This window comes from Colletotrichum fructicola, assembly GCF_000319635.2.
Source record: "Colletotrichum fructicola Nara gc5 chromosome Unknown KSG_Nara_v1_contig04, whole genome shotgun sequence".
Classification (NCBI taxonomy): domain Eukaryota; kingdom Fungi; phylum Ascomycota; class Sordariomycetes; order Glomerellales; family Glomerellaceae; genus Colletotrichum; species Colletotrichum fructicola.
The window spans coordinates 990,715-1,007,870 of record NW_027094054.1 but is presented as its reverse complement, the minus strand read 5'-3'; the positions used below and the strand labels follow the sequence as shown (position 1 = coordinate 1,007,870).

Genomic DNA, 17,156 nt, shown 5'->3' with positions numbered 1-17,156 from the left:
CTTCCGTCAGTGCGGCTCGCTGGGTGCCACGACATGCTGCGTAGTACCCGGCTCGTCCACTCGGGTACAATTGTTGGTGCAGCTAGCCGAAGCGGTTAACTGTCCTGCGCACTGCGTGAAGCTGCGTGACCTCTGGCTTGGCGGGGAGACACGCCAGCCCTACATGTGCTGTGCAGTAACCTTCTTCTGCTGGCAAATGAGTGCGCGGTCATGGACGTGTGGCTAGCAATCCGAACGAGCTCATCATAGCCACTAAGCAAGTCGACAACAACACTCAGCAGGTTGGCTGACGCTAGCACCGCGCAAGCATGGGGAAGCCACCGCCTCCTCTTTCGGCCTCGCCTCCGTCTCCAGGCTGCTAGACTTTGCACCTGGAATGCTTCCTGGGACGAACTGGGGTCTTCGTTGGTCTCACCCCCATGCGCGTGGCGTTCGTCTATCTGAGGTACGTCCCGAGGGAGGGGAGCCTGGGCATAGCCAGGGGACGTGGAGGCAAGTAGTGGGAACGCCTTTTGCTTGAATGTAGATATATGACCCTCCCCCCCTCATCCCTCAACTTTCGCACCAGTTTCCCAACTCAGAGAGATCTGTATCGTTGAACAAGCACCCGTTTCCGGCAACTCGAGTACAATTACCATAGTCGTACTCGTTCTTCACCGGACATCCTCCACCAGTTCCCGTCGTCTCAAGGAACCCAACCATCGAAACACCCAACCACTTACATACCAGCACACAACAACAGCAACCATGCTGTGCATTTTGCCAGACGAGCTCCTGCTCATCACAGGCGCAACCGGCCACATTGGCTTCTGCGTCCTCCTCCACGCTCTGCGTGCAGGCCACACCGTCCGCTGCGCCGTCCGCTCAGAGGCCAAGGCCGCCTTCATCCGCTCCCGCCCTCAAATCCTCGCCCTCAACCTCCCCCGCGCCCGCCTCAACTTCACAATCGTCCCCGACATCACGGCAGATGGCGCCTACGACGAGGCCATCCGCGGCGTCTCCTATGTTATCCACTCCGCCTCGCCTCTGGCGACAGCTGACTCCGTCCCCCCGGAGCAGCACCAGGAGTACTTCATCCAGCCCGCCATGCGCGGCACCCTCGGCATGCTGGAGGCCGCGAGGCGAGCGGGTACCGTCCGTCGCGTCGTCATCACCAGCTCCATCGTCGCCCTGACCTCAGTAGCGCAGATGGAGGGCGCCGAGAAGAGAGAGACGGCCGTTCAGCCCACAGAGCGCGCAGGCTTCAAGCCCGAGCCGTACGAGAGCGAGTTCGCCGCCTACGCAGCGAGCAAGGTCGCCGCGCTGCTCGGCGCCGAGGCGTGGCTCGCGCGGGAGAAGCCCAACTTCGACGTCGTGCACTTCCACCCCTCCTTCGTCCTCGGCCGCAACGACGTCGCGACCAACACCAATGAGGCGATCAAGGGCACCAACGCCGTCGTCCTCGCCACGCTCCTCGGCAAGAAGTGGGGCTGCGCCTTCGCCGGCGCGACCGTCCACGTCGACGACGTCGCCCGCGCACACGTCCAGGCTCTCCTGCCCACCATCCCCGGCAACAGGAGCTACATCCTCAGCACCAAGGCGCGGTGGAACGACGCCAAGCTCATCGCGAAGCGCAGCTTCCCCGAGGCGGTGCAGCGCAAGCTCATCAGCAGCAGCGGCTCCGTGGGCACCACGCCCATCGAGTTCGACGCGTCCGCCACCGAGGAGATCTTCGGCTTCGAGCTGCAGGGCTTCGAGGAGCAGATCAGGAGCGTGGTGGGGCACTTCCTGGAGCTGCGGTTCCGCCGCCCGGTGGTCGCGACGGTATCCGGCGAGCTGAAGGAGAAGGCATCGACTGGTGCATTGAGGTCGGGCATTGTTGCCGCCAACGCATAGGGATTCTAACGGCCGACACACCACACACATTATTATGATTATGAGGGGAGCATTTCTTGCTTATTGCTACACGGTTACATGGGACGGATTCAGGATTTCGGCGCGCTTAAAAATTATCAATGCAGAAGACAGACCTGCAAAGAATGGGCATGAACATTTTTTGGGAGGAGCATTGGAAACCTTGGATACCCAGCGGTAAACTCCGCAACACCTTTTTTCAAAATTCTTGTACATAGTTTTAGGCATCAATGCCTGCAACAAAAGAGATCGTAAAAAAATCAAAATCAGAGTACAGATTACACTTTTTCATCTGCTTGGTCTGAGTGCATGCGTTCCTCGTCCGCCTCATCCGCGTCACGATAGATACTTCTTTTCTGGAAATTTAGCGCACTTACATACACGCCCTACGAATCTAACCCAAGTGCGTGTCAGCCCCGAGATTAAGCAGAGCGACGGATCCTCCTCCGCATTCCTGCAATCCAATCCTCCTGTCCTCCAGCCCAGGCCACGGGTGTTGGTTGGCTAGGCTGGTTGGTGCTGGCTGGCTGGCACCACGGTCGAAATCGTCCGAGTGGCGATACTTGCTTCATCAGCTGAAAAGGAAGGACCGCAGCGCAACACAGTACACAGGGTCGGCTAATAGTACAAGCAAGCTAGACCTCCCTCCCTGCGTTCAGCCTCAATCTCCGAGGTTCGTTGCCGGGTTTTTGGGGGAGATGGGCAGGAGCAGGCATGAGCAGGCATATGCACGTGGGACGCTGGGAAGGCAGGGCGACGGCAGCGGCACGTTTTGGCTACGGTACCCCGGTCTGTGGTTTGGTAGTTGCTGGTCTCAAGCAGGCAAGACCCTTTATGAGTTTCTGACCGGATTCGGAACCTGTTCGGGCCAGGACGCGGCCTCGTTTGCCCGAAGTATTTTGAGAGTGATGCAGAAGGGATGAGGAGGAGGGGGTGTCCCTGATCTTTTGGGCCGCGAATGTTTTACTGGAGAAACGAGATCTCAAATTTGGCTGGAACGGCTTTTCCGGCGTTGTCTTGGCGGCAGCGCGGCTGAAGCCTGGGACGGATGGGGATGGGCAGCTGAGAAGCGGGCATGAAACGGTTCGTCTTCTTCTGGAAGCGGAGGAACTGCGCAGAGCAAGGGATAACCCAACTGGGACCAAGCAACCCGAATGGGTGCATATTCTATTGGAGAGTCAGACCGGCATTTCTCGCGTCCCGCGTGGGAGGGATATGCAGCGCGATGCGCGAACTCGGCCGACGGCTGAAGAACTGCATCGCTGCACCGGGGTAACGATGTCTCCCAGCCAGAACATGGTGGTCGACGGGAGGCCAGATTGGAAGCAAACGGTCCAGGCTTTTTTCTCGCTCCTCTGCCAATCAAAAGCTGTCATGGACGATGGCCTGGTCCAGACTGGGCTGGCCACGCAGCGAAAACCACAGACCGTCCCGACCCTCTGGTTTACCTCGCATGAGCCCTGACGGTGCTCAGATTTGCGCGCCCTGCATGACATAAGCGTGGAAGAACACGCATCAGAACACATCCATGGGCCAGGCTAGGCTTATCTCTCGCCCAAAAGTGGTCCAGGGAGATCCTCCTCCACGTTTTTCTCTTGCTTGGACGTTGGGCTGAAAGGGGGCAACTCTGCACGGATTGGGGGAACGCCTTGATGACGGTAGATTTTAAGCGAAGGGGAAGGGCTGAAGGAGGAGAGGAATCTGAGCGTACGGCAGTTGAGATTGAGATCTTTTGGGTACCTTATCCGATGAACCCACGAGTCGTTCAAGATGCTTACGAGAGATCAGGGGGATTGCTTATGTCTCCCACGATAGCAGGATGATATGGGGTTTGATCAGCAGAGTTGCATAGGCAGCCGCGAAAGGGGAGAGATCCTTGGCGCATCCTTCGACCCACAACCGAATCATTATGTCGTCGGAGGTGATGCCCGTTGCCTAACGGCTCTCCGCCTCTTACCGCTTCATGGGACCTCGAAAAAACGGTTCCTGACATTACTCAACGACTCACGATACGTCTCTCAAAGAGGCAAAAAAGGGGCGACGCCTCTCAAGCCACGCGCCCTCGATATCAAACTCTCGTCAGCACCAAGCGCTCCTCTCCTCACAAACGCCAGCGCTTGCCTGGAAATGGCATCGTCCGACCGCCAAGAACGACTCATGTCTCCTCCTCCGCGCCGTTGCTCGGCTTCTTCCGGAGAGGTACCTCAGCCCAAAGGCGACCTAGACATCCTCATCGACAGAGACAACCGCGAAGATTGGCATGGAATCGTCCTGCGCGCCCGGAAGCACATGCGCTGCGTCCCCCACCATCCGGACAGATACGCCCAGGTCGAATATGACCCATCCTGCCCGGAGGGCGTGAACCTACCCACCGGCGACAGCAACACCACGGGGCACACAGAGAAAGGGCCTCCTCCGTCGGCGGACGGAGAGGTGGACACGCTACTACCGCCGCCGCCGCCGCCCACATTCCACCTCTTCGCCCACCTCCCCAAGGAGCTGCGCGACAAGATCCTGCTCGCGAGCGTGCCCCCCGTGAGAATCGAGGCGTTCGTCAGGGTGGACTTTGAATGGAACCACGGGCCGCAGGCGCGCTTCTCTCAAAACACGATCAGGGCCTGGCGCGACCTGGTGCTGTACGCCGTCAGCGCGGAGACGCGGCGGCTGGCGTGCGCTGCGTACGGGGTGCCTGACCCGCTGGGGTTCCCGTTCAGCCCGGCGAGGGACGCGGTGTGGTTGCTCTGGGACGGGGGCACGATGTGGGCTGCGCACAGGTTCTTGAAGGACTGTAGGGAGGCCGGGGCGGTGGTGCAGCGCGAGTCTCGGGAGTGGGTTATGCCGGAGGGGTTGAGGGCCAGGGTCGCGGAGGTTGTGGTGGAGCTGATGTATGGGTTCTTTGACAGTGGGAGGAAGGGCCCGTGGAGATATGCGTTTGGGCTTTTGAAGGAGTTTCCGGGGATGAGGGTGCTTACGGTTGAGATGTGGGATTTGGATGATGGGGGGTTTGGGGGGGTGTATGATGGGGAGAAGGAGGAGGTGTATAGGGTTGATCAGCTTGATTTGTTTGATGAGCTGGAGGGGATGAGTGAAGATGGGGTGGTCCCGTTCCCTGGGTTGAGGGTGTTGAGGGTTAGCTCTGTTCTACCAACACTCAAGCAGACTCAGGGGCGGCTGAGGTTTCGAAAGGTGAATGGGAGTCATTTCGTGGTAGTTAGGAAAGACGAAGTGCCAACCGCCGGTGTTTGAGTTCAGATCTTTACGTCGTTCTTGATTAAACAAGAGTGATTGTTCTCTTTTCTATCTGATCAGACAAGAGCAAAGTGTTTGCGAGTGACACGTCCCGTTCTTCATCTATGCGAAGGATGCCAGCTCTTCTAAACTTTCCACCCTCTTCCTGAGCGCCTTCAACCACAATGCAGTCGATGAAATATGGCTCTGGCGAGCCTTCACAGGCTGCTTCTCGTTTCCAAAAGACGAGTTGAATGATCCCGCTTCTGGGTAGCTTCTCGTCATCCGTCGTGTCTGGCAACCAACGCGCATTCATCTTCTCAGGAGAGCGTCCATTTCCTAAATGAATAATCAAATGCTCAGTTTCACGCCCTTGAGAGTACCGAGCGGTACCAAAAGGACCATGCAATGTAAGGAATCCATCGACCACATTGAGTGTCGGGTCTGCACCTTTGGTGATCATGCCCACGTCCTCGACCCGAACAAAGAAATCTATGGCTTTCTTCGCATTCGGGCCCCGGATGTACACGGGCCCATCGATTGATGCCCAGGACCAAGATGGGGCGCGATATTTCGTCGACAATCTTGGTCCAGGTTCTGTTGCGGTCCAGCACAGTTGATGAAGCAATTCCTCTTCCCACATACCGGCCAAGTACCGATATCCTGTGGCCTCCTGGAACAGGTTTGCTACCCCGGAAAATGCGTTGAGGCGGTCCTCAGGTCGGGTGAAATGACATTCGGAGTACTGCATGACCAGGTGCGTCCACTCCCGCAAGGTTCTCTCTGTCTTCTGACTCTGATCCACAGAGGGTTCGTGGCCTGGCACTCCATCGACAAATCCTTCGCATTTGTGAGTCTGCCCGCACTCCCACATGATCTGATCTTGGGTGAAGTCCAGCAACCGTGGCGCAAGGAAGCACTCTTGGAAGACCCAGCCCCGATGGTGGAGCGTACCGCGGTAAAGCCGGCTGTACCAGTAGTTGGAAGTAAAGATCAAACTCCTTTCCAGAGTTCCGGTCGTTAAGGTAGATTCAACGATGCCTGGGCGGATTGTATCGGTGTCTCGCTCTCGGAAAAGACCGCCGTCAGGGTCGTTGGAAGCGGTGGCCGCAACGTTGCAAAATGCGTTTGCGTAGATATTTCGCATGCTCGAAGCCTCGGCATCCCAATCGGCGACGGAATCTTGGATGATACACAAACAGTCGATCCAAACATACCGTATACCAACGTGGCGAGCTACAACGAAGAGATCGCGAAACGTTAAAGGTAGGAGTGCGACAGGTTTTCCAGCCCGGAAAGAGGGTAGGTTTGATGAAGAGAGAAGGGTGGTTTGGCGTGAACCCCACCGGTAACTCAGAGTAATGTACGAAATGGGCACACCGGGCCCTACATCATCTTTGGTAACGATGACTTTCCATTTCTGGTCATCTTCGAGGCCAGTATCGACCAGCCGCGTGGGTATCCAGTCTGACGTTGGCGACGAAAACCCAGCACAGTTCTCGTGACTGACCGAGCACTGGCGAAGCCAATTGAGTGCCGTGTCAAGAGACGTTTTAGATGACGTGGATTTCTCAACTGGAGGAAAGGGGCTCAAACAGGTCGGGTGATCTATATGGTCTCTGATTTAGCCATTGAAACAACACACACCCAGCCAGGAGTATACTTGAGAACGACGACGAGGGATACCTTTTGCAGGGAACAGATTGAAGAATCTGTACAGGCTGATGAACTGATTTTCGACGTAGACGTACAGCACCGTATACGCCTTTCCACCTGCGACATGGCGTCGCGGGGCAAACGATAATGGGGTCCATGAGTTCTCATCAAGGGTTTTCCAGTAGGCTGTCTCGTCCTCGAGTGCTCTGCGCATGGTTGAGCACAACAAGCAGCCATTTGAAGCTGCCTTTTGGAATGTCTGCAGGCTGTGCTGTTGAATGTGTACCGCATCTGATGCAATCGATACTGTTTGGAGAATTTGACTGCAAGCATAGCATGTTTTGCTGGGACTTGGCTCGGATTCAGACGCCATACTGAAGAAATTGGAAGTGAAAGGTTATCTTGACAAATGTATGCCATCATAAGGAAGCTTGTGAGGCTGACAAGGGAGGCCATTTAGTGTGCCAACACCGCTAAGCGTCATGTGATTCCAAGACAACTGCATTTTGGCAGTAATGATAGGCACAAAAATTTGTCCCATGCAGCGTTTTCGATTCTTTCTGTTCTTTCATAACAAATTCTGGCCTGTCATTATCCAGTCAAGTTCGGAATCCAGGCACATTCACCGCTCCCTACATCCATGTAGTCTCTATCTTCAATGCAGTCTTTGCAAACCATGACTAGTATCTAGAGAATTCGCTTGGGGTTTGTTGGCGTGCTACTCGATTCCAACCTGTTGCTGATTAAGTATCATCCTGGCATTGAGCTGGGCATCATGATAATCCCTCAATATTGAACATCACGGCTGAATCTCCAGCGCTATCGCCTCTGTCGCACACAATGAAAGTCAAGTCCTGTTTTCCCGACCCCAGCGCAACATCGAAGCTGAAAACTCCAGATGTTATCTTGTAAGACAATCCAAGCTGCTCTCCTGGCACGCCAGGCTTCATTCGCGGATCGCGCTTGGCGACCACCACGCTCTCCGGCACCGGATTGTTACCTGCTGTAAGTAGCTGTGCCGCATCAAGCTGGAAGCGACGACCGCTTTGGCTTGTTTTAGCATGCCATACCTCGGCTTTGGCGTACAAGATATCTACTTACTCTTCTGCAAAGAGATAGTTCACTCGAAGAGCCCGAACTCCAGACTGAGCCGTGATGTTCATGCGGAGAATGGAATATTCGCACGATGGTGCAACAGGACAAAGCACCATCCGGTCTTGGCCGTAGCCCCAGGAGCCATCGAGAGTGACACCGGGGGCCGCTGATGCCGCCTGTCCGGTTGTGAGAATGACACCCGTCTCCAAACCCGCAGGCCCGTTGGTAAATGTGCCTACAGCTGACCAGACTTCCACGGGGTCAGCGGCTCGCCGTTTCGTGGGAGCAATAAGCGAAGAGTCGACTGGTGTCAGTCTGCCGTCCTTCACAGCGGCAGCGGTTAATGCGTTCTTGATGGCGTTATAGTCCGTTCCCCCGGGTGTGACGACGATGCCAACGACTATTGATGCCAAGCCAAGAAGGTGAATCAGAACTAGCTTCATGATGACAAAAGGGTGAATAAAGTTACAAAGGCGAAAAAATCGTGTATGCATTTAGCCAGAGAAGCGGAAAGCAGCTGGGGAAGAAGGCATGATGCTGGCTTATAAACAATCTCGTTGGCGATGAATTTTTTGTTGAGCTGAACTCTGGCAGCTGCAGGTTTTCTTGGCAGATGGTCAGGAATGGCCTCGTATTTTCAGCTGCTGATCAGTCCGCCAGTCAAAAGACTCTACAAGCGCGAAGGTGCATTGGAGCGCTTAGGGAACCCATACAACATACATGGATACTTGGAGGCGCACCGCGATGCACATCGTCCCATTTTTCTCAGCCTACTTTGGCTCAAGATCGGCGTCTCCCTTAACATGATCATTCCATTCCGGAGGGGCAGAGCTTCCAGTACATAATGAGGTCAAGAGAAAGCCGGGAGGCAAGCCTGCACCTTCTTGGGCGTCCATCCTTTGGCTTGAAGGGCTGGAACAACAGCAGGTATGAGCAGCGCGGGAAAGATGAATAATCAGCAACGTGATTTCATCAACTGATTTTGCTGATTTGGTCGCTGTAAATTACTGAATCCAAGAAGAAAACGGTCTTGCCATTGTGCGATCCTTGCAGCCACTAATCAAGCTAACGTTTCAGCCACAACTTGGCCTTGGATAGAGAGTTGAGACCAATCGCCCCTGGCATGACTTGCTCTTCCATTACTCCCCGACAGGCGGATTGATGTCACCGTAATACGTAAATTGAACCCACGGCGACGGTGACAAAGCTCAGTATCGCAGTCAAACAGGCCTGCGTAACTACCAGATTCAAGTTGATCACGCACCCCTTGGCATCCGAAGCAGCCTCATGCTCGCGATCATCCTATCATTAGTCAAAACCAACCACTGTTACTGCATCTGAAGGGTTTGTGTCAGGATCGAAATGGGAAAGAATTAAGACAGCATCGAATGATCGAAAAGGTCTAGAGATACGTATAATTATTTCCCTAGAAATGTTGGCGATATCTCCAAGACCAATGCTTCCTCGCCCCATCAAGCAACGACTCCATGTCCATCATATACTCCTCCATTCCGGTTCCCGAACCAGCTACAAGACCGGCCTTAACACTTTGATAGGCCCATGAGCGTGCTTGGTACTCGTATCCCGCGCCATTCCACTCGCGCGCCGCGATAGCGTATGCCTTGCAAAGGTAAGAATCCAACCCCTCCTGCTTATATAGGTTGACTAGCAGGTTAGCCATTGCTGTGGGCTCGGCCGGGGCGATTTCGCGAGTTTCTAGGTACCCTTGTAGTAGGTGAATTTCGTTGATGCGGTCGTCTGATAGTTCTGCGAACTTGGGAGCGGCTTGGCAGTGGCTGCAAGCGCATTCGAAGCCAAGAGTCTCTTTTGCGTAGCGTTGTCGCTCGCGGAGGGTCTGGATAGGGTCGAAGTAGGATATGGTGATCTCCTCGCCAGCGGCAATGTCGCGGACTGCCCACAGCCTGTGTGCAAGCAAGTCCCAATCCCATTGCGACGCTGCGTTGGAGCGACAGCTGTGGTTGATTTTCTGCCATGCTGTCAGTTCATCAAGGTTTTGTGCGATGCGCCTTGAGAACTCACAGATATGTTTGCATGCACCGCAATCATGCCGAGGTCCAATTCGTCTTCCAAACCCGGCCAGTCCTCTGCGGGTCCGCCAGAGACGCCGTAGCCATTCGTCCAGATCTTTTGCTTTAAACCCTTAGTAAAATTGCCAGTGTAAAGCTCTTCAACCGTTTGGCGTGTGGTTCTTGGTAGCTTCTCAATAGCCAACGCCTGGAGTGACGTCCGCGCTTCTTCGGACGAGATGTCTCCGACCCAGTTGCGGTCCAGAAAAATGATTGGGGCCTCGTTGGTGATGAGGCTGCCTGCGGGTATGTGTCTGGTTGCAAATATACCCCGCCCTTTGCTTCCACTTGGCGACGTTCTGAATGACGGCTCACGCGAGAGGCTGGGGTGGTGATCTGGCACCGAGGCGATAGATTTGGCGATGTGGAGGATGCGCTCGGGGGTTGTTATCACGGTGATTCCCTTTCCGTTATTGAATTGCGGGTTTGCGAAGATGCAGTATTGCTTTGAGTGGCTGTCTGACCAGATGCATGTGGACCCTTGGTTAGACAAGGTGGTGTTCTGGGGCGTGGAAAGATATATCTCGGGTCGTCCGTGAGTGAGAGGGCATAGCGCAGTGTCGTTGACATTTAGTACGAGTGCGTGAGCACTGTGACCGCTTATAGGCGTGTAAAGGGTAGACAGATCAAAACAGAACGCTAGTCTAGTGTAGATCAACGCGTTGAGGGCTTTCGTTGGATGCATTTTTGGGGGAGATCAAGAGTGAAGGCTGAAGAAGATGGTAGGGGCACGATCGTAATGCCTTGCTAGCCTGTGGGGAAGTTGGGCAAGCGCGAGTTCTAGTCTTGATTTGAGGAAGGGTAGTAGATATCCCCTCAAAAGTTCGGGATGTTTACGCCCTGTTGAATGCTCTCTGCGGGGGTTTAGTAAACATACTTTGCGGAACTCTTTTCGACTATCGCATATCCGGACCAAACTCTGCTTCATGCCATCAACAGCTGACTTTTAGTTGAACCTTTCACCTTGCCTCTCGGTTTGTAATTTCCTCATTCAACCTCATGAAAGTCCGTCAGGAATAGCATCGTGTGAAGGCTATTTTCAGGTAGCAACTGTTTATTTAAGCAAAGAGCATCACAGCATCTTCAAGGGAACTTAATCAATAACTCAAGCCAGCATCGGTGATCTTGACTTACTTGCTACACTCGAAATGCGTACACTCATTCTTCTGTTGCTCCCAACGGCAGCTCTTGCGCAGAACGCCGGCATGTGCAGCGATTGCTCGCCGCCCAGGGGCCACAACGGGCAGCCGATCATGGCCGTCGGCGGAGTGATGGGCGGTGGGGCGTTTGGAGTGCCCATGGCTCCTCCGATGCTGAATCCGCCGCCACCCTTCATGATGGGCATGTTCAGAGGCAGGGGGGGCCGCGGGGGTGGGCGCGGCGGCGGAGGCGGAGGCGGGCGTGGTGGGGGAGGAGATCCGATCATGGAATCGGTTCCGAACCGAAGCCGGCCTTCACGCACGCGTCCGAACCGTAAGTATGGGAGGCGGGATGTCGAGGAAGAAGAATTTGCGTAAGCCTTTGGGTTTCACGATCTTTCTGTGGGAATGTGTGCTAACTGGACATTCTTTAGAGGGATCCAGCGCCCTCGGGTTCTCGAGAAGAACGCGATGGAGTGGGATGGTTGATGTCTGGCACTGAAAGTGGGTGTCTCCTAGGCTCGGCAGTCATCCGTGAATGAATGGAGAAACACCAGAGGCTGCGGCATTGGATGGCTGAGAAATCCTGTAAGGCATAGATTTGTCGGCTTTTAGGACTAGATGCTGTCATTACTCATGGACACTCGCTTTCAACTAGAACATGTCTGAGAACACTTCCAAATTCTGCGTTTTGCCTTCGGGCCTCAATAACATGAATCCTTTCAGGCACACAGGTATTTCTCAACTTCTATGCGTTTGCCCCTTGTCATAGTCAAGTTGGAAGATGAACTCATATCACACCTTGAAGCAGGAAATGATGTTGCACATCGTAATTTACACTACGTACTATTAAGCTGCCATACAAATGATATCCAGCAACTTTGCTGCCCTCAAGTCATGGAAATCGTAACGGGTACAATGATGTGTCAACCATCTATGACAGTATCTGATTGGACGTAGCCCCGGCGCGTTTCTTATAGCGTGGCATACTAGCAGTCGTGGGATGATATCGTATTTGCGGCGATAGCATTCGTTCCATTAACTTTAGCAGGCGTAGTTCAATCTCATCATTAATCCACGATGATGAACGTTCTGAGAAGGGAGGACTGGAATAATGGCACCAATTAGAACCCAGCTGGCTTAACTCCTAAGTCTCTACTCGTTCGCTTCGTGAAGTAGCTAGGTCCATCCACATTTCATGCGGCGGAGTTGGCTATTTTCCGTTCTGGATTCTCCGGGACATTTTCTGCTCCTAGGAGGCTAATGTGGCGTGATCTCAGTGATTGCGATTAATTCCAGTCAACAAAACAACCCGACAGGTCTGCCAATGCTAGACTAGCTCAAAGATTTACCCGCAGTCCTGTGCCACCATCGACTATGCGTTTGCCTGACCGACAGACACGGGCTCAAAATCCTTCGCTCCGGATACTCTCTATAGCTAATGCTCAACCATTAGCGTAATGGAAATATCCGGACCATCCCCCTCTCCCGCTACTCAAAAGCTTACTGAAGCGGATCTTGTGGAACTTAGCGAGTATGGCAAGTTTACGAAGCTGCAACTTCGAAGGAAAATGTCTAAGAGCCTTCTTTATCCTTTTCGCATGTTGCGATCATGCTGGGCAGTAATCGCTAGTGGAAACTTCATCTCTACGCTACCCTTCCTCAACAGGCGTCCATTGGTCGCACAGGAGTGAATCATGAGGTTGTGAATGCCTGCAACAACCTTAAAATCAACTCGGAGACCCAGGCTCGGGATTATCTTCCCTGAAACAGCAATCGTTGCTGAACGTCACGTGGAGAAGGTCTCTCTAGAACCTCTAGAATATATGACCTTCTCCAACTTGGCTTTAGGCCCAGTCAACGCATTGCCGAGATTGAACTTTGTCTTCCCAGTTGACGTCCAGAACAGCGACGGAAAAAGATCCAAGGTGCAGACACACTTACAGGTGAGAACGGGGTCAGAACTAGAATGAGAGGGACCCGTCTATATCAGGGGAACTATGTGGCTCTTAGCTGACGGAAAGGCGAGCATGAATAACATCTACAGGTACCTCTTGGTCCCCTTCTTTTTCATGGGGCAATTCGATCCCGGTACAACGCTCTCCAGCGTCCTATCCAAAGCCAAACCACCAGTAGTACCCCAAACAGCCTTAACTCAAGATTTTCTCATATGTCATTAAAATCTATTACGTCGCTAATATTAATTCTACGGGCTTTCAGAAAGACGACAGCCCAGTCTTGCTCTCCTGTTTTCCACAACACCCCGATCTTCCCCTTAGGCAGCAGGTTTCCTTCCAACCATGAGGTACATCGGCGTAAACAACTTCTTCTTGCCACCCTCTACGAGTGCATCAGCCGCTTTGCCCAGACTCTCTGCCGTCTTTCTAGTGCCGGCTGGAATGACGCGGACAGTCTCGAGGACGCTGAAGAAGTTGTGCGCGACCACTCGACCCCACTTGTTCATCCTCAGGACCGTCAGCGCATCCCACATTGTTTGGGCGTAACGCAGGTCGCTGTCGAGGGGCCAGTACCACGGCGCCGGGCCGTCGTCGTCTGCTGCAAGGTCGTGGTGCAGTTCGAGGTCGAATCCAGCTGCCTTGATCGCGGCGAGCCCGTCGGAGATCTTGAACATCTGCGCAATACCGTCGCCCTCTTCGATGTGCAGGCGGATGCGACGGTGTTCCAGGTCGTCGTTGTTGAACTCCTCGGTCATGAGCCACTCGTAGACACCAAATACACCGCCGGGCTTCAGGACGCGGAAGATCTCCTTGTACACACCCTCTAATGACGGTGCGTGAACCGTGGCTTCGATGGCGTAGACGGCGTCGAAAGAGTTGGCCGGGAAGGGGATGTTCTATACGCGAAGTTCCTTCATTAGTATCACTGCACCACTGAGGAGGAGGATGATGAAACCATCTGGGCCATCTCGGTCCAAGCTGCTACCTACGTACCATGAAGTCGCCTTGAACAAAGTCAAGCTTGTGAGACAGGCCCTCCTTGGCAGCATAGTTTGTCGCCCGCTGTACTTGGTACTGGTTGATGTTCAGACCTGTCACATGGCAGCCGGTGAACTTGACCATCTCACGGGCCGGCCCGCCAACGCCACAGCCTACGTCGAGAACCTTCATGCCACCCTTGAGTCCCATGTTGTGCGCAAGGTAGTGTTCGTGGCGGGCAATGGCGCGGGAAAACGCCTCGCCATATGCGAATCGACAGAAGTGGAATGAGGCACCCCAGGCGTACTCATATAGGTCTGTGGCAAGGTTGTAATACCTGAACAAGGAAATTAGTTGGCAGTTCACGAGAGAGCTTGAGAGCTAGTGGTTGTAGGTGAGCCTTACTGTCTGGTGAGACTCGCGTAGTCTGCTGTGCGAGCCTGCCTGATCTCGTCCGTCTCGTCTTCGGCGTTCTTGCCATCCCAGTGTTGGAAGTACTCATCGACAGCGGCGGCATGCGCGGCGTTGTCCTTGCCCATCATGGATCGGATGCCACCTTGGGTCTTGCCGGAGCCTCCATGCAGGGCGTGATCGAAGGCGTTGTTCTTAACCTGCTCGGCCGAGATCAGCTCTCTACTTGTCGCCATGGTGTTGTCTGAGGTCTGATACTGAAAGATGAGATGAGGAAGAAGTTCGTGGAATAGCTTGGTCGTAAGAGAAAGGCGAGCTCCAGTAGTTAAAGAAAAGACGAACCCCTTTGTCTTCCAATCTCGAAAAAGTTCATCCATCACATTTCAGGAACCCCATTTGTACCTGCATGACCGAATAATCTAACGATTGAGATGCTTGATTGGTTGGAGAATGCTCTGGACTGTTTGTGGTCGGACAGACAGGTTCGGAACACGAATACGAAAGACTGCCAGGAAGCGTGGTACGTATCTCTGCCGCAGGGGACTTTGGGATGTGCTCCCAAGGCCCCCTGTCACCACCTTATCCAGTCGTAATCGTATTCGCCTGCCCCATATTAATCATCCATCGAGTCGAACCAACAACACCAGACGCTAGAACTATCCGAGAAGATAAACGGAAAAGGATCTAGAACTGACAAACTGCCAAGCTGAGAGGAATTCAGTGGATGCCATATGCAGGTAAGACTGACAAGCCAGGGATGTTCGGACGCAAGCTCCTCCATCTAGTCTTCCTGCTTCCTACCGGACCTCCACCCGGATGGAACGGCCAAGTCTGACATCTGCGGCCGACCCGTACCACTGATGCGTTAGGCTTAAGAAAGCCAGGAAGCCTTATTTCACGGCACATATGGGTACGGCTCAAACAAAGAATTCGATAACATGTGGAAAAAGTTCAAGAACTCTCCTAAGCCGCCCGCCCGGATGCCGTCGGGTGACGTTATTCCCTTGCATCATTTTGATGACAACTCAATCTTGCGGAGAATTGTGGTCAACTTCATGTTAAAGTTTGACGATGTTCTTGATCCTGGGAAACTACGCCAAGCCTTGGAAAGACTTGTGACCAGAGAAGATGGCTGGCGCAAACTTACAGGGCGCCTGAGACTGAACGTAAGAACACTTTTCAGTTTCAGTAATTTCCGTTTATGCCTAAAGAGCTACGTTTAGACTTGCTAACGTGTTTTGTGACCAGAAAAAAAAAAGGGAAACTTGAGTACCATGTGCCCAAACAATGTAGCGCCGCGATACCAGCTTTTGTTTTCTCCCATATTATCTACAACGTGCCCACAACTGAACACCCGATCACATGTCACTCACCCAAGTCAACGACGCCCCCCTCGGTCGTGGCGGATCCAAATGCATTGCACCCGTTGACGCGTCCCGCTGATGGCCCGAAGGAGCTTACCGACTATCTTTACACAGACTTGCCTCAAGTGGGCCTTACTTTGTCTCATTCCACGATGCAACGCTCGTCTCTATTACACGGCCTCACACCCTAATCGATGGTTCGGGCCAGAAGGAGATCTTTCAAGCTTGATCCTTGGCACTCCAGGGTAGGGATGATGAGATCTGGTTATTAGGAGGGGTTGAAAATGATCCATTGGGGAAGTTTGGTGTTCAACCTCAGGATTTGCACAAGCGCGCGCAACGTCTATTCAGGTCGTCCCTTGCCTTTCCAAATAGGCTGGAGAGTTATATGTCTTCCAGCTTACTCCAACTGCCGTCTACAGCTGTGGTCAGGCTCGCCTGACCTGGTCAACAACAAATGGACGACACAGGGTGCATATGCCGGTGTTATCGGCGACCCTGAATGGGCTTCCATCGGTCCTGAAAAGGTCCCCGGGCTCATTACGCATTACTTGAAGCTCGATACCTTCAATAGATCATGACTCCGAGACTGTGTCCCTGATATCGTCAAAGAGAACTCGACATCGGAAAAGCTCACGCCATGGTACCCGGTCTGGTGTAAGAGGCCCACTTTCAGCGACACCTACCTCCAGACGTTCAACATGCCCCACGTCCATCTCGTGGATATGTACGGAGGGCCATGCAGTCGAGAGAGCAACCCCAAATGGCCTGGTAGTCCAAGGAGTTGAGTACAAACTCGATATCCTTGTGCTCGCAACAGGATATGGATCGCCGTCGACGGCTGTAGATCCCGCTGCCCGGGCCGGAGTTGAGGTCTACGGACGTACGGGGCTGCCGATGGCGGAGAAGTGGGAAACTCAAGGTCTTGCTAGGTACTCTTCACGGCGTAGCATCGAACGGATTTCCTGACTTAGTCTGGATCGGTGTATCGCAAGGTCCGTCCGCCGCAAACCTGGGCCATGTCATAGACGCCCAGAGCCAACACATTGCCCACATCATTGCGAAAGCGCACGACAGAGCGGATAGTGTTGCTTCCGATCCCAGTACGTTCCGCACCTGCGTTTTCGAAGCTGACACTGATGCCGAAGACGCCTGGAGCCTGCGGGTCATGCAAGGTGCAACTCGTCTCGCGGTGACTTCCGTCTGCACGCCAGGATACTTGAATAATGAAGGTCAAGGGCTAAGGATGGCACTAGGCTTGGAGAAAGCGCCTAATCCCGGCGATATGGAGAAGGCGGCTCAAAACGCTCCATGGAGCGCGGGAATGCCATCCTATCTGCAAGAAAT

General features: G+C 53.7%; 7 protein-coding genes across 7 annotated transcripts; 3 read left to right on the top strand and 4 right to left on the bottom strand.

The window, feature by feature from the left end:
* Positions 1-747: 747 nt before the first annotated feature.
* FUM13 (NAD-dependent epimerase/dehydratase FUM13) lies at positions 748-1,875 on the top strand (the record flags this gene model as incomplete). Its single annotated transcript, XM_032024347.1, has 1 exon — positions 748-1,875. One exon carries the CDS (start codon positions 748-750, stop codon positions 1,873-1,875), a length of 1,128 nt encoding a protein of 375 aa, XP_031878895.1.
* Positions 1,876-4,020: 2,145 nt separating this feature from the next.
* On the top strand, positions 4,021-5,139 carry CGGC5_v007072 (uncharacterized protein; the record flags this gene model as incomplete). Its single annotated transcript, XM_032024345.1, has 1 exon — positions 4,021-5,139. One exon carries the CDS (start codon positions 4,021-4,023, stop codon positions 5,137-5,139), a length of 1,119 nt encoding a protein of 372 aa, XP_031878961.1.
* Positions 5,140-5,164: 25 nt separating this feature from the next.
* CGGC5_v007071 (uncharacterized protein) lies at positions 5,165-6,991 on the bottom strand (the record flags this gene model as incomplete). The annotated part of the gene is made up of 2 exons (XM_032024344.2): positions 5,165-6,729; positions 6,808-6,991. The coding sequence occupies 2 exons, from the start codon at positions 6,989-6,991 to the stop codon at positions 5,165-5,167; spliced, it is 1,749 nt and encodes a 582-aa protein (XP_031878927.2).
* Positions 6,992-7,550: 559 nt separating this feature from the next.
* CGGC5_v007070 (uncharacterized protein) lies at positions 7,551-8,315 on the bottom strand (the record flags this gene model as incomplete). The annotated part of the gene is made up of 2 exons (XM_032024343.1): positions 7,551-7,821; positions 7,879-8,315. The coding sequence occupies 2 exons, from the start codon at positions 8,313-8,315 to the stop codon at positions 7,551-7,553; spliced, it is 708 nt and encodes a 235-aa protein (XP_031878958.1).
* Positions 8,316-9,298: 983 nt separating this feature from the next.
* On the bottom strand, positions 9,299-11,295 carry SMYD3 (Histone-lysine N-methyltransferase SMYD3; the record flags this gene model as incomplete). The annotated part of the gene is made up of 3 exons (XM_066151792.1): positions 9,299-9,859; positions 9,913-10,199; positions 11,094-11,295. 3 exons carry the CDS (start codon positions 11,293-11,295, stop codon positions 9,299-9,301), a joined length of 1,050 nt encoding a protein of 349 aa, XP_066008742.1.
* A 2,078-nt stretch (positions 11,296-13,373) lies between these two features.
* Positions 13,374-14,681, bottom strand: erg6 (Sterol 24-C-methyltransferase; the record flags this gene model as incomplete). Its single annotated transcript, XM_032024340.1, has 3 exons — positions 13,374-13,952; positions 14,050-14,371; positions 14,440-14,681. 3 exons carry the CDS (start codon positions 14,679-14,681, stop codon positions 13,374-13,376), a joined length of 1,143 nt encoding a protein of 380 aa, XP_031878957.1.
* Positions 14,682-15,383: 702 nt separating this feature from the next.
* BOT5-2 (Acetyltransferase BOT5) lies at positions 15,384-15,714 on the top strand (the record flags this gene model as incomplete). The annotated part of the gene is made up of 2 exons (XM_066151791.1): positions 15,384-15,611; positions 15,694-15,714. The coding sequence occupies 2 exons, from the start codon at positions 15,384-15,386 to the stop codon at positions 15,712-15,714; spliced, it is 249 nt and encodes an 82-aa protein (XP_066008743.1).
* Between the last annotated feature and the right edge of the window lie 1,442 nt (positions 15,715-17,156).